A 14,118-nucleotide genomic window follows, 5' to 3' on the forward strand; every position below is an offset into this window, starting at 1 on the left:
TTAAAGCCCACAGCATCCAGTTGCAGTGGGTCCTCCTGATCACAAGTTGCCAGGGATTGACAACAGAAAAAATAGTGATTTTCAGTAGTTGTTGTGTCTCAAGAGAAATTGGTGAAGTCAAAGAAGTGATTTTTCTGTGCTGAAAAAAAGTCATGCCAATCTAACCTGCTTGGAAAAAGCCAGGTATCTTGGGTACTTACGTAGGCTCTGTCACTGGTGTTGGTGCCTTATGATCCGTGTTCTTGTAACTCTCCAGTAAGATGTGGATGTGATCATCCACGTGTTTTACAGATGAAGAACTGAAGGCAAGGGAACAAACGGGGGTATGCAAACAAGTGTGATTATCCAATATAGACACTAGTGAGCGGGTGCCCAGCTTTGAAATACCGACTTCAAGAGTCTTGTAGGTACTCTGAACTCAAAACCAGAGCTTTGCAGGACCCAGCTCTTCTGCCTCTGTGAATGCCCAGTGTCGGCAAGGCTGAATGATTCAGCATTTAATTCCCAAATCTGTTGGGATCCAGAAACAAGTCATTTCGCTTCTTGCCCTGTGGGAGAGCAGGGTACTGTACTCTGATTTTACTTAATGTTCTAGAGGAGGAGGGTGCTTGCAACATCCAGTAACAGCTGCTGCTTTTTTTAAGACTGCAGCTGCAACGATGGTGGCTTTTTCTTCTGGATTAATTAGTTACATAATAGAATACGTAAATAAGCGTTGCAATGGAAACCAAGATCCCTTTGAGGTATTGTTTCTTCTTGACTGCTGGGGCTATTATAGTCTGTATAGGAGTCAGCAGGGAAAATGAAAGGCTTGTGTGTAATTTTCCACACTGGAGGAGCCTGGTTTGAACCCATCCTGATACTAGGAAGTGTGCCCTAACGGGCAACCTGTAGGATGGTCTGCGATGGGGTTGTTTTCAGTCTCTGGAGGAAAAGCAGAGAGTGTGCTTGCAGCCTGTGCAATCTGGCATGCCGGGAAGATGGGCAGCTCCATTTCCCTCTTGGCATTTTGTTGATAAGACTAACCTGCTTGCTTTTGCTGGTGAGTAAAGCCACATGGCTTAAGGTCCTCCACCTCAGCATCCTTACTGGAGGAGGATGAGTGACAGGGACTGCTGATGGGCTACAAGGCCCCGAAGCCCTGGCTTGTCTTAGCAGGGCTGTGCTCAGGGTGGCAGACAAGGTGGTGGTGGTGCTGGTGGGAATATCCCCGCAGTTGCAAACAGGTGTTGCTCTGCTCCTCGCTGTCTGTCTGCTCAGACATGTCTCTCCATAGGGAGAGAGAACAGACAAGCTGCACAAGCCCCTAGCCCATCCCAGCACATGTGAAGTGGCTGGAGTTAATGGAAGGGAGGCAAACAGAGTAAAAGATAGTTTGTGCTCATGGTTTATTCTTGGGATAAACAAATCCATTCCAAAGTATTAAGTGTCTTGCCCATTTCCTTCAAAGGAGGGAAGGGGAGGAGGTGAAGGTGATTCAAAAGAATCTACCAAGGAAGAAAGCGAGGGAAGTAAAGGAAGTAAGAGGAACACTGCCTTGTTTCAGCAAGTCACCTTGCGTCTGCTGTTCTGTGTGTGGGGGTGGCATACGTGTCTGCATGTTCGCACTTGAGGGCCAGCGAGAAGAAATGCAAATGAACTCTTTCATCTCAAGTTAATGCAATTTCATTTAACTTGCATGTGATCATTCCTGCAGATTAGTTGACAGCGAGGCTGGGAGCTAAGCCTTCCCACAAATGCAAGGCAAATCTGTAGAGGAGCTGAACAAGGATCCTGGGATGCCCCGCCCATGAAGTGGTGTTCCAGCCTCTTTATGCAAGGGAATACCCTCCAGCTCACTCTTGCAAGGGGAAGTATTTGTAAAAAGGTCTCTATATATGTTTTCTATCATTTGCTGCAGTTGTGTATCCTGATGTACAAGACTTGTGCTACTCACTGCAGGAATAACTAAAAATACAAGAACTACTAAAAAGCAGTGTTATTAAAATTGTAATATGTGGTAATACTTAAAGACTTCATATTCTGGGTCATCTGGATAGGAGAGGATCTGAATGTTTAATAGAAAGAAAAGATAAGTTCCCAGTCCTTGAGTTCAAAGGGAATGTAAAATTATGCCTTTTCTTTGCGCCCCTCCCCCCCCCCCCCAAAAAAAACCAACCCAACTCAGCAGGCAATGAAAAATAACTCTTATTTAATAATTAATTTCAGTTCTCTTTGTATGTAAGCCCCTCTGAGTCCTGTGAATTTGAGTCATTTTTTGAGCAACCTAAGGCTTTTTGGTAAACGGCACAGTGTAAAAAGAAGTTGGACCTATAAAGAAACAGTACAAGTAGGAAAAACAAACTTCATTGTCCTGCCGGCTCTTGAAACGGTGTTGGGTATGTAGGGCTGACCCTTGGGAGAAAGGGGACCGTGCAGTGCCAGAAGAGCAGCCTTGAAGCCATGGTCAGTGTTATGGTGAGGGCAGTAATTTTGCACCTTTCTGGCTTTGCTTTCTCAGAGTCTGGCCACATCCATAAAAGAGACATTTCTGCTGCCGGGACCATTTAAGTCAGTGGAAAGAGTTTCAGTGGTAGAAGGGTAAGGAGAGGGGTGCTCCCCCATGCTGTTCCTGCTGTCCCTTGTCACGCCAGGGTTCCAGTACCAGTGCAGCAGATGGGTGCATGTAATGTGGTCTTTTGGCTGGCAACTTTCTTGCCCCCTTTCCCTCGAAGAAAGATGCTCCGTTAATAAAGCTAACTAAATACAATGGCGTAGTATATACACTAAATACATATATGTGTATATATACAGACGTACAGAACTAATTCTGTTTGAAGCCTTGCTGCAACTCACAACGCAGACAAGCAGGACTCTCATGCGACTGTTGATGAGAAACGCAGTGAGCTGCAGACAGCGGTATGGCTCACTGCAGGTGCTGCTTCCTCCAAAGCTTTCACTGAGCCACCTCACCTGAAAGCTATTCTGCTGATGGTGCCACCTTCTGGGTTTATAAACCCACAGCTGCAACCATTTGGGTTCATTAGAAATTGCCAGGCACTTCAGTAAGATCAAAGGGAGTTCGGTGTCCTACCAAAATTCCAACTTGGTAATTAGAGTGTCTTTCTGAATACTGGGAATATTGGTGATTCCTCCTGCCTTAGTCTTTCAGTTATTCAGTATGCTGCTGTATTAATGACTCATTCCTTCCCGGGTGCTATTGCATCCCCCTTGCCACAGGAATTTACCCACTACTTCCCTCTTTTCCCTGTGCTGTAGTCTGTAAAGTGCTGCGGGACCTGCCTGCATAACAGGCACCGCACAACTGCGTAAGAAAACACTGATGTCAGTAAGACAGGTAGGTGTGTGGGGTGGCTGGGGCTAGCCCTGCCGCGGAAGAGACAAGTGGGACTGCAGGAGTCACGGTTAGAAAGGCCATGTCCACCTCTTGCTGTCTGAGGCTTCTGCTGGTGTACGGGCAGCCCAGAGGCAAGGTATGCATCTGCTCCTTGGTCCCCTTGTGTCTCTGGGAGCAGCAACGAGATGGTCGTCTCTGAGGGAGGGCTTCCCCAGCTCAGTTATTGCTTATCAGTCTCTGCCTTGAGGCTGTTGATCCCTTTTTACCTGCTGAAAGAAGTAATCCCGCTGGGAGGAATATTCCCTGTGAATCCCTGAGCTGCACACTGGTACCGGTAGGCCTGCCGGGTGGTCTGCAGAACTGCTGCCAGTGCCCATCTGTCTTAGGAAGCCAGAAAGAGCATTTCGTGGCCTTCTGGGCTTGGCCCATTCCCTTCCACCCCTTTGGCCCACTTGTGGAGCCGGCTGTAGAGGGGGAAGCCCTTGTTTTCCCGGTAGATGTAGACACCTGTGATGGCGTTCCACTGGGGGCTTGGCTGGACGCCCTCCACTGGGAACTCCTGCACCAGCTCCTTCTCCTCCTTGTCCAGCGCCACGAAGCCAAAGAAGTGCTTCACGTTCTTGGCTGCCAGGATCCTGGAATGGACCTCAGCCGTGCGTCGGAAGAGCTTGTCCTCGTTGGAGCGGTACTGGGCCCAGTAAGCCTCCTGCCGGTAGCTCAGCGGCGAGCAGCAGTGCTTCAGGCACTTTGTGAGGAAAACCAGGACCGCAACGATGCCGATGAGCAGCCAGCCGAAGAGCTGAGAGAGAAGAGAGAGGCTGCATTAGGACACAGCAAGGTGGCCTTACCCACTCTGCCTGGCTTTCTTCCTGGCGTGCCTACCTGGGACTCGTATCTCAGCCTCCGTGTCACCTCGTCCCTGAACTTGGTGAGGTTTGCTGGCACGTCTTTACAGGGGAACCTGGCCAGCACCTCAGCCCCATACTCGGCTGGGAACTTGTCCAGGGAGGATGGCTTGACGAACTCGCTGAGGGCGCAGATGTAAGCCTCCCCGCGCAGCAGCGAGATGACTGACCAGGTGACGGGCGCCACGGCTGCCCGGCCCATGATGGAGCCGAAGAGGAGGAAGGTGGCAGCAGCAGAGAAGTTCTTGATACCACGCTTGTGGCACTCAGCCACCAGGTTCCAGGTGTGGTTGTTCCAGATAACACCAATGAGGAAGAGGGCCAGGGCCGGGACGCCAATGGCGGCCAGCCCGTAGATATAGTTGCGGGCAGGGGAGCAGGGGCAGTTGAAGGCAACGACCGAGAAGAGCTCCTCACTCCCCACCGTGCCCAGGGCCACCAAACCATTGAAGATCATCACATCTTTGCTCTTGAAGAACAAGGAGAGGAAGCGGAAGTTCTCGGCGATGAGGGCGGCCATCTTGTCCCAGGTCCGTGCTGGCCCACCTCCCCACACTGAGGGACACAAGGAGGGGGGACGGAATGGCCTTGGCCCAGCTGGCGTGCAAGGGGCTGAGCCAGGAACACGGCACCTTCACTACTGTCCCTTCCTCCCACCCAGTGTCCCAGCCTCTGGAGCTTGTTGCTGGTACCAGGGATACTTTAAAAGCGGCCGAAGAGGGATTCAGCCTAAGCAATGTGTGAAACCTCAGTCATTGCTTCCCACTAAGCGTCTCTACAGCAGATTGCCAACGGGACAGCTGCTTCTGCCCTTGTCATTTGCACGTTTGTCGTCTTTCCTTCTCTTTTGTTTTAGTCACCTCCCCGCAGAGGTGATTACTCTCAGCGTCGCCACCAGACACTTGAAGATCTCCCAAGCCTGCAACGAAGGAGGACGCTGTGTTACTGGGAAAACTGGACCAGAGCACTGGCACTAGGATGTGTCCCCAGCGCTGACGCTGACTCACACTAGCCCAGGCACAAGTGGCACGTGCGTGCTGGTGCCGCGCTGCCTTGAAGGTGCTGTGTGGCTTTTACCTCCCTCTTTAGACCTGATGAGTTAATATTTAGTAATCGGCAAAGGTATGTGAAGGAGGCAGCAAGAGGCGCTGTGAGATGGCCCAGCCGGTTTGGGGGCAGAGATGCAGCATGGGAGGACCAGGCAGGAGCAGCCGCTGCGGACAGGGGTCAGGGGCTGTTCCTACAAGCAAGAGAAGTTACATTCTGGGAAAGCAAGAGCTTATCTTGATGACCCAGGATACAAACACCTAATGCCGATAGAGCAGGGTCAGCAATTACGTAGGAGTTGTGCTAGGATTAGGTGTGGCAGGATGATCTCCCACGGTTGGTTGACATAACCGTACTCGCTGTCCTGGCCTGCAGTCCTGGCTCAGCCTTGCTACTGCTGGCCTGAAACTCAGCCCCTCGACCTGCACACCTCAGTGCCAGAGATGCACTTCACTGCTTTTTGATTGTGCAGCTTTCCCCAGCCCCTTCCCCCAGTACAACACTGGTTAAACTGAGACACCCGCCCCACTGACAGAGCTGGGTTGTGTCGACTGCAGGCACTCAGGACCAAGCAGGGGAAAGCGTGTGCCCCGATTTTTTGAAGGACAGGGAAATAATCGGGGAGGGTATCCATGCTCTCTGCAGTGATGCCCATTCCCCCATGCCACTTGCAGCCTGTGTTTAAATTCTTAGCTGACTTTCCATCTGCATCCCCGCAGGGTGTCATCTCAGGAAGCCCCAAGCACCTTGCTAGCTCTGGGAACCCTCACCCATGTGATGAAACCTGCTGGCCTCAGAGGAACCACTGTCACTGAGGTTTGCTGGAGACAGGAAGGACCCAGGCACCCAAGTAACCATCTCTGGTAGCTTGCACAGTGCTGCCAGCATTGGCACACATCTGGGGCTCCCAGGGGGCCCTGACCCACGGCAGGGCTGCCCCAACATCTGCCCTGAAGCCAGCATCTCCCAGCTGGCTTGCATGGAGCAAGGCTTCTCTGGTCCAGCCCCAGCTGCAGGGAAAGGGCTGCAGGGACAGTGATGCAGAAGACACAAAGGCACCTTAATCCTGTGGTCTCTTGTATGACACTTGCTCACGCACTGTGCTTTAAATCACTACTGTGCTCCAGCCCATCTGCTGCCCCACCAGATCCTGCTTTACCCACTTCCTCTGTGGGGCAGTGGAGGGAACACGGGCAGAAATTTGGCCTCGGTTCCCTGTTGTGCCTAACCTATGGCAATCCCTTTAAAGTCACACTGTGATATGGCTGAGTTCAAATACAAGCAGCTCTTAATGTCTTCCTGCATCTTCCCAGTTTTCCATATGCAAAACTCCCTCGGCAAAGGAGACAGACCAGCTGAAACCTGCCGCCATGTGACGGGGAGCGGGGCCTCCATCGCCAGCTGCTGCGCTTTGTGATACAGCACGGTTGCAGCCACACACTAAACCCGCAAACTTGTTCTGGTGCATGGGATTCAAAACCCTGTTATTAGTTACCAGCAAACAGCCCTGATAAACAAGGCCCTTCCACCTTCCTGACAGCGCCTGGCAACTGGCAACGCAAAAATAAGAGGAGCTGGCAAAGGAGAGCATGCCACTGCGGGGGGAGGTGGGTACCCTTCCTCTGCTGGGTGGTTATGGTGCCTGTCTGGGAGGGAGAGGGTTGGGTAGCAGGGGAGGGGAAAAGCTGTTTGCAGCAGATGGTTTTTGAGCAGCCTCTGTTAAAGCCTTCCCCTGAAACCAAGAAAAAATGAAGTCACTTACTTGAAGAGTTGTTGAAAGCAGTTCTGGAGCCTTCTCGGTGCCTTGTGTGGTTTGTGCTCGGACTCTGGCTGTGGGGGCTCCCGGCCGTGTGCAGGGCTGTGTAAGGGCTGAGGCCTGATAGGCAAAGTGAAAGCTGATGCAAACAGCCTGAAGAGTTTGGCAGCTTCCTTTTCCAGCCTGCGACGTGCTCTCTGCTTTTGGGAGGACGGAGGAGGGTGTTCTTGGGCCCTGTGCTTGGGTGGGGCGAAGTGCAGGCGCTTGCCTTCTGCTGGGTGCAAGGCTGAGGTTGTGCCTTTAAAAAGAAAAAAAAAATAAAAATGGGGAGGAAAGGCTGAGTATGAGTCACTGGAAAAAACACATCGGCCTTTTTCAGACCCTCGATGCAGCTGTGCAAAGGCTGGCTGGGACGGCCCGGGTGTGCCTGGAGGATGGGAGCGATGGGGTGCCTCGCTGGGGTGCCAAGGGGAAATGCCGGAGCCCCCCAGCCTGGGGGGTGGAGGCAGGTCCTGTGGTCCCCAGGAGATGCGGTTGTGCTAGTGGGACCCAGCTCAACCGAGGGTGGTACCTAAGCTGTGCAGGAGCCCGGAGCAACCCTAAGCAGGCGGGGACAGCATAGGAAAAGCCTTTGGTCCCACGTGAAGGGGCAGAAACTTCTGCCTTTGTGCACAGGAGCCGGCTCAGCCAGCAGGGAAGACGCCAGCCTGGCTGGGTTTTCGGGAGAAGCAGGAACTTGCCATCAGGAGCCCTGTGGGGTGGCCAGGTTTACTTCCCACCGCCCAGGACAGAGCAGTGGTGCTGCTGCGGGGGGCAGTGGGGGCCGAGCGGGGCTGGAGGAGCCACGTGTGCTGGGCTGGGCACAGCTCGCAGTTTGGCGAGCTCGGTGCGTTCCTGCTCGGCTTAGCTTTTCCACTCGCTGCTTCCTCTGCAGAGCGATGCCTGCGAGGCAGCCGAGGATGCCTCACTTTCTCCCTGGGTCGCTCCTCTCTGCCATGTTTCTTGGCTCCAGCTCCTGCCCAGCCTGTTTGTAGAGGCCGGAGGCCCCCATCCTCCTTCCCCAGCCTCCTCGTTGCCATATCCCTGGGGTTAAACTCAGCCCTCCCCAGAGGATGTCTTCAGCACAAGAAAATCTTCAGCAACACCCACGTTCCCCTGTCCCTGGAGCAAAGCTAGGCTCAGCCCAGTGCCGGCAGTTCTGCCAGGATTTTTGGACCTAGTCCTCCTGCTCATCCCCAGATCTGGGGTCCCCGGGTGGGTCTTTGCAGCTCCCAGGTGTCTGGGTGCTGTGCACCCCTTGGCACTCCCACACCTCCATGCCTGCCTGGGGCTGACTCCCCTCCCACTCGGTGCCTGCCAGCTTGGCTGGGGGCCCTGGGGCTTGCTCCATGCTCAGGGTGCTGCTGCTGGCCAGTCTCAGCACCAGGGCTGCAGCCTAGCTGAAATCCCAGCGGCTGTGTCGGGGTCCCTAGTGAAGGGTCTCCTCCTGAAGGCGATGAACGATGTCCCCAAAATCCAGCAGAGAGAGGACAGCCTGCCTGCTTTATGGGGACTCTGCAACTGCTGAAGTTGCTGCGTGGGGGCAGAGCTCTGATCCTAAGAAACTAAATTAAAGTCCCAAAGCTTCTCTTTCTAAATGCATGCTATTTTTTTTGGTATCTTACTGGCTGTGCTGTGGGGCCCGCCAGCTCTGCACGCTGCTCGCCACTGCGGGGACTCTGAGCGCGCCTTTCTGGGTGAGCCACTAACAGTGCTGAACTGCAAATAATAGGAGAGGAAACCACCTTTATCTTTTAATCTCCTTTGCTTTGTAAATCAGGTTTTGTGCCTATTAATTTCTGGGCAGGTGCCTTAATTAAAGTTTGGGGTGTGAAGATTAACAATAAATCTGTGTCACGCTCCTTTCTCCTGGGAGTCAGCCAGATTGAGCGTGCCCTTGACTACAGGCTTGCTAAGGCTCTCTTACAGCAGCCAGGAGAATTTCCTTGTCATTTTGGTCCTTTGTTCTCCTCTCCCCACAGCCTCTGTGGAGTTACACACTGATAATTAAGGTTTATGCAAATGACAGTCACCTCAGTTACCAGCCAGTTGTAATAAGTTGGTTTGAACAAGAACGCGGCAGCAGAAATGTCAAGGGGATGAGCATTTCAAAAGGGGTAAAACTCATCTCTCAGAAGGGGTTTTCCTTCTGCGTGTTGGTATTAAAGTCAGGGGCACTGGGGAACTGTCTTCAGGGCTGCGATTTCCATAGTCACCTGGAGGGCCTGCATCCCGTCATCCTCAGTTTCTATGGAAATGGGCAGCCACCTGGTATTGCGTGCGGTTGGTGTTGCCTCCCTGGTTTCTCCTCTGACTCGCTCACTGCTGACGGCTGCGTGCCAGCAAAACGCACAAACTCGCATGGACTCAGCACCCTGGGCTTGGCCCAGGGCCCCCCCAGTCCTGTTCATGGCATTCAAACAAACAAACAAACGCCAACAGCTTTTGTAAGCAGCTTTTATAAATTCTTGTGCGGGAGCACAGAGCTTGAACAGTAAGTCTGAATTATTTATTTGGCTCCTTAAACAAACACCCAGGTGGGTTTTTAACATCAGTCTTTGTGCCAGGGAGGAATCCAGGTAAATTGCAAGAACAAATCATCCCGCAGCAAATTTGTGGCAGGGGGTTGGCCTGGCCCCCACCCTCTGTCCTGCTGAATGACAGCTGCTCTCTGTGCCTAGACACTCCCTTCGAGGAGCATCTCTGTGGGATATTTGTTCTGTGGGATGTTGAATAGTACCTGTGGCAACAACTACGCCATTCCCACCATGTGTAATGCAATACAGATTGTCCCTTTAATAGCTCATCGCCCGAGTCAAATTTATTTTAAAGCTTTTCTTGGCCTGGAAGCTGTGTGTGTCCGTGGTGATGTAGTGTGTGGAGGGGTAATGGGAAGACTTTTGGGGTTTCACAGCTTGGCGTGAGAAAGGGGTACCCCCAGCTTGTTTCCCCACCAGGGGATTTTTAATACTGCCTAAACGAACATGCGCTGCCCAGTGCTGAGCACATGGTAAAAGAAAGGAAGTTTTGCACACCTGGTAGTGTCTGCCGTGGCAACTGCCCCAACACAAACCTGCTGCTCTGTGGTGTGGGACACATGGTATGTCTGTCCGGCTGCCACATTGTGCCCGTCAGCATCCCCAGGGCTCATCCATCACAACCCTGAGTAGCTGTCCTGCTTGGCACAAAACTTGTTGCCTGAATTACCAGTGCTGTAGGACTGGGATATGAGAGCAGATGGGATTGCACCGGCACCGCCAAGCCCTCTGGGCGCATGTCCACCCGCAGCCCCTGTGGTGCTGGCTCCCGCCTCTGTCTGGCTCGGATGCCTGCCTGTCCGTCCTCTCTGCAGCCCCTCTCCCAAATGTGCATCTCTGCCTCTGCACAGCCCTGTCCCCTCACACCCAGCTGTAGTAGGCAGCCACCTCCCTGTGGGGCAGAGGGGGGTGCACAGCGGGCTGCCCTTCCTCTGCCCAGCCGCTGCCGCTGGGGAGGGCGGGCGGGTGGAGGTGCAGCGGGGGCTTGCATCTGTGCCAGCTCTTCAGGGCCGTGTTCATGGTGCCCCGGTCGGTGATGCCCAAGAGCTTCTCGGTGGCTTCCCCTGCACCTGCAGGGGCTTTCCTGGGCAGGTGGCAGCGAGCAGCCACCAGGTCTGTGCTTACGCCCTCGAAGAACTGCTGGATGCAGACCTTGGCAAAGCTCCTGGCGTGCTCCGTACATGTCTCATCAAACAGCTTGCGCTCGATATCGATGTAGTGGGACCAGTACCTGCTCTTCAGGAAGGCGGCTTGGGTGAAGCAGGGCCGGAGGGATCTGACCAAGAAAGCCAGCATAGTCATCAGCAGCACAAAGCACCAGCCCAGAGCCTGCAGAGACGAGGGGGGAACCGGACCTGTCACAGGTGGGCAGAGCACATGCCCGGCATTTCCCACCATCCGGCAGGAGCCCCCCAGGCTGCAAACAAGCCTTGCTCCACCGCGGGCTGTTTGACGCTGGGCTGCGTTTACATTGCAGAGCTGAATGAGGAGACCTTACGTGCCATGTCAGCGCATCTGTGCTGAAATTCTGTTTGATGCACCCACCCAGGCAGCACCTCTCCCCTTCTTGCCTTGCACAGATTCAGCAGGCAGTGACCATAAATAACACCAAACTGAATCCTGCACCCAGCCCTCAGTCCTGCCTCTGGTACGACCGCACCTGGGTCTAGAGTAGTCTGTGCCCTCTGAATTGCAGCTTAACGTCGTTCCAGATACTCCCCAGGTTTATGCAGCTGTCTAACCCTTTTCCTGAGCCGTTAGACCTAGTAACATCTACTGTGGGTGATCAGTGGTGACAGGTTCCCCTGTTGATGGGGTTTGACAGGAAGGGTGAGATGAGGGCAGAGCCAGGACTGGTCTGTCTTGTTCTTCGTTGGTTTCAGCTCAGGCTGCTGCCAGGCTGTGCAAGCAGAGCTCTTGAGGGTGAGCCCCCCTGTAAATGCAGCCCCCTAAAAGACCACCTGGGAGGGGGGTACCTAAGTGGCCCCTCTTGTTTTGCAGTTCCCAGCGCTTCCCAGCAGCCTGGTAATTGGGGTCTACCCAGGAAAATCTGCTTTGTGTCTTTGGAGAAGTCCTGTGCCTCCGTTTCTCTTCAACTGGGGTTAATAATACTCGTCTGCCCTAAGGAAGTCAGGGAGAGGAGCTGCTTTTAAACAGCAGTCCATGAGTGACCAGAGTGGGTCAGGCCGTCCTGTATCCGACATGGCCAGAAGAAGAGAACTTGAGAGGAATTAAGCACAGAACAAGTGGTTAGTGGCATTTCTTCATTTGTGGTTCCTTGGGATGGTTACTAAATACACTGGCTTTTTCCACGCATGCAGCAGAGGCAAGTGGCATAGATAATTATCAGCCTATTGCTTGCACATGTTATAATAAGCAGCAAGAGCAACCATGGGGAACTAGTGGGTTATGGGAGAAAGTGACAACCCGCCAGGCACCGAGTAACATCCGTGTCATCCCCTTCTGAACTTGCTCTAAATCAACCTCTGCATATAGCTTGGCCATGTATCTCTGCCCTGCAGCCCTAGGCTTCCCAGGCAGGAGCAGGGACCAAATTATCAGGACAACCTACAGCTTCAGTCTCTGCACCACACTGGAGGCAAAACTCCCTGGAGCTCAGTCTGAACCCCTTTGTACCCCTGAAAAATCACCAGTCTCTCCTCCTGCAGCTAAATTTCTACAAGGAGATTCTCCCAAAGGAAGAGCTAAGGCTGGCAGTGCTGAACTCTAAACCACTAGCAAGGCACAGCCATGATGCCTCACCTGTGAGATGCAGCGCAGGTACCTGACGGCCACTTCATTGGCGATGAGCTCCTGTCCATTGTAGATCTCCTTGCAGGGGATGCGGGCAAGGACACGCTTCATCTCCCCTTGGGAGAGGCCGGTGTGGCTGGCATTGCCCAAGGTCTCCACAGGCACCGAGGTGCAGAAGGCACAGGTGATGCACTTGCCATCCAGCAGCGTCACTGAGACCCAGACAGCCGGGGCGATCATGGCCCGCTGCGCCATGGAGCAGAACATATAGCGCAGGACAGACGGGTCCTTCCCTCTCTGGCCCTGGGGCCGCCTCCACTCCTCTGCCAGCATGGAGATGTTGTTGTTCAGCACGAAGCCCAGCAGGAACAAGATGAAGGGGGGCACTAGGAGGATGCCCAGCCCGTAGGCCATGTTGTAGTGTGGCAGGCAGGGGCAGTTGAAATCAAAGGCTGAGTACATCTGGGTGCTCGCAAGTGCCATGATCCCACAGATGCCATTCATGAAGGACTCCTGGTTGGACTGGAGGAACTGGAAGATCATCCGAAACTTGTCCATCTTCCTTTGATGTGACTCCTTCTCCCACCGGGGTCCAAGCTTTGGCCTTGGTTTACTTCATTCTCTCAGCCCCACTCTTCAAAGGCGGGCGTCAGCAAGTCTCTGTGCAGTTCACTGATTCATTCATGCGCTCTTACAGCCCCAATATTTATAGCAGAAAATAATAAAAAAATATTTCTGCTGATTTTGCCACTTGCAAAAGTTCAGAGTTTGCTTCCAGCTGCTCTTCTTTGGGTCTGTGAGACCTGGGTTGTTTCTGTTTTGCTAAACCTGGCTTTGTTCTTCTCCGCATCCCCATTTCTGCAGTCTTCCAGCCACTGACCCCCTTGGCTGGAAGGTGCAGGTGCTACCATCACTGTGCCCTCCCCAGGGTAATCTGCCCTGGGCAGAAAGAGGAGTTGGCTGGTCGCCCTCTGTGAACCTGTTTGCAAATGCAGGAGGTGGGAGCTCCTCCCAGGGCCCAACGGGATGCCCCACCTCTTCGGTGCAGTGACACACAGAAAAGTGAGGTGCTGGAGCTTCCCCCCTCCCTCCGCGTACTCATCACCCCAGCAGCATCTAATGCAAGCACCTCTCAGGTCTGCCAGCCCCTCCTCTGTACCTGCTTCACTGGGAAATGCCTTTTCTGGTTTAGTCTGCAGAAGGACGAGAAAAGGAAAGGGAGGAAGGAGGGATAAAGCTCTCAGAGCTCTGGGATGTAATACAGCTACTGTCTGTTAGTGGCTCCCCTCTGTCCTGCGAACATCCATGTTTCAGCCAGACTTACAAGGTGACGCCTTTAGCTTTGATTTTTACAGCCCTGTGCCTTCAGGGATTGCTAAAATATCCTTCAAACCCTGGCTCGCATGGGCTGGTAACATCGAGAAGCACATAGTGCTTTTCTGGCTTTGGGGCTGGAGAAAAATAGGCACAGATTTCTCCCTGAGATTTCTTCTGTTCACCCACTTCCAACGAGCATTTCTGAAGGGCTGGCTGCTCTGAATGGCAGCGATGGAGGCTGAACAATTTTCTTGCAGCTGCCTCTTGTGGGTATAATCCCAGCCCCTTGATAAATCTGGGTTGTGCAGGAATCGGTAATACAAGGAGGATGTGTAAATCCTGCCAGTGACCTCCCTGGCCCAAGGGCAGCCGTTATCCCCCAAGGGACGGTGTTTCCTACCAGCACCAGATCACCTGCAGGCACCG

At 53.3% G+C, this 14,118-nt stretch overlaps 2 protein-coding genes across 2 annotated transcripts; both read right to left on the minus strand.

Annotated features, from left to right (window-relative positions):
• Positions 1–2,174: 2,174 nt before the first annotated feature.
• Positions 2,175–7,351, minus strand: CALHM2 (calcium homeostasis modulator family member 2). Its single transcript, XM_005239262.3, has 3 exons — positions 7,052–7,351; positions 4,220–5,161; positions 2,175–4,136 (listed from the first exon to the last, which is right to left on the minus strand). The coding sequence occupies exons 2-3, from the start codon at positions 4,760–4,762 to the stop codon at positions 3,720–3,722; spliced, it is 960 nt and encodes a 319-aa protein (XP_005239319.2). The 5' UTR covers positions 4,763–5,161; positions 7,052–7,351; the 3' UTR covers positions 2,175–3,719.
• A 3,131-nt stretch (positions 7,352–10,482) lies between these two features.
• On the minus strand, positions 10,483–12,933 carry CALHM1 (calcium homeostasis modulator 1). Its single transcript, XM_005239281.2, has 2 exons — positions 12,385–12,933; positions 10,483–10,950 (listed from the first exon to the last, which is right to left on the minus strand). Exons 1-2 carry the CDS (start codon positions 12,931–12,933, stop codon positions 10,483–10,485), a joined length of 1,017 nt encoding a protein of 338 aa, XP_005239338.1.
• Between the last annotated feature and the right edge of the window lie 1,185 nt (positions 12,934–14,118).

Source organism: Falco peregrinus, chromosome 1 (genome assembly GCF_023634155.1).
Source record: "Falco peregrinus isolate bFalPer1 chromosome 1, bFalPer1.pri, whole genome shotgun sequence".
In the NCBI taxonomy this organism is placed as follows: domain Eukaryota; kingdom Metazoa; phylum Chordata; class Aves; order Falconiformes; family Falconidae; genus Falco; species Falco peregrinus.

What these genes read in the sequence shown, in the direction of transcription:
- CALHM2 (XM_005239262.3), bottom strand. Translation starts at nt 4,762, where the DNA reads ATGGCCGCCCTCATCGCCGAGAACTTCCGCTTCCTCTCCTTGTTCTTC. An exon ending in GGCTGAGATACGAGTCCCAG is followed by an intron (nt 4,137 to 4,219) that starts GTAGGCACGCCA and finishes CTTCTCTCTCAG; the next exon opens with CTCTTCGGCTGGCTGCTCAT.
- CALHM1 (XM_005239281.2), bottom strand. Translation starts at nt 12,933, where the DNA reads ATGGACAAGTTTCGGATGATCTTCCAGTTCCTCCAGTCCAACCAGGAG. An exon ending in ACCTGCGCTGCATCTCACAG is followed by an intron (nt 10,951 to 12,384) that starts GTGAGGCATCAT and finishes TCGTCTCTGCAG; the next exon opens with GCTCTGGGCTGGTGCTTTGT.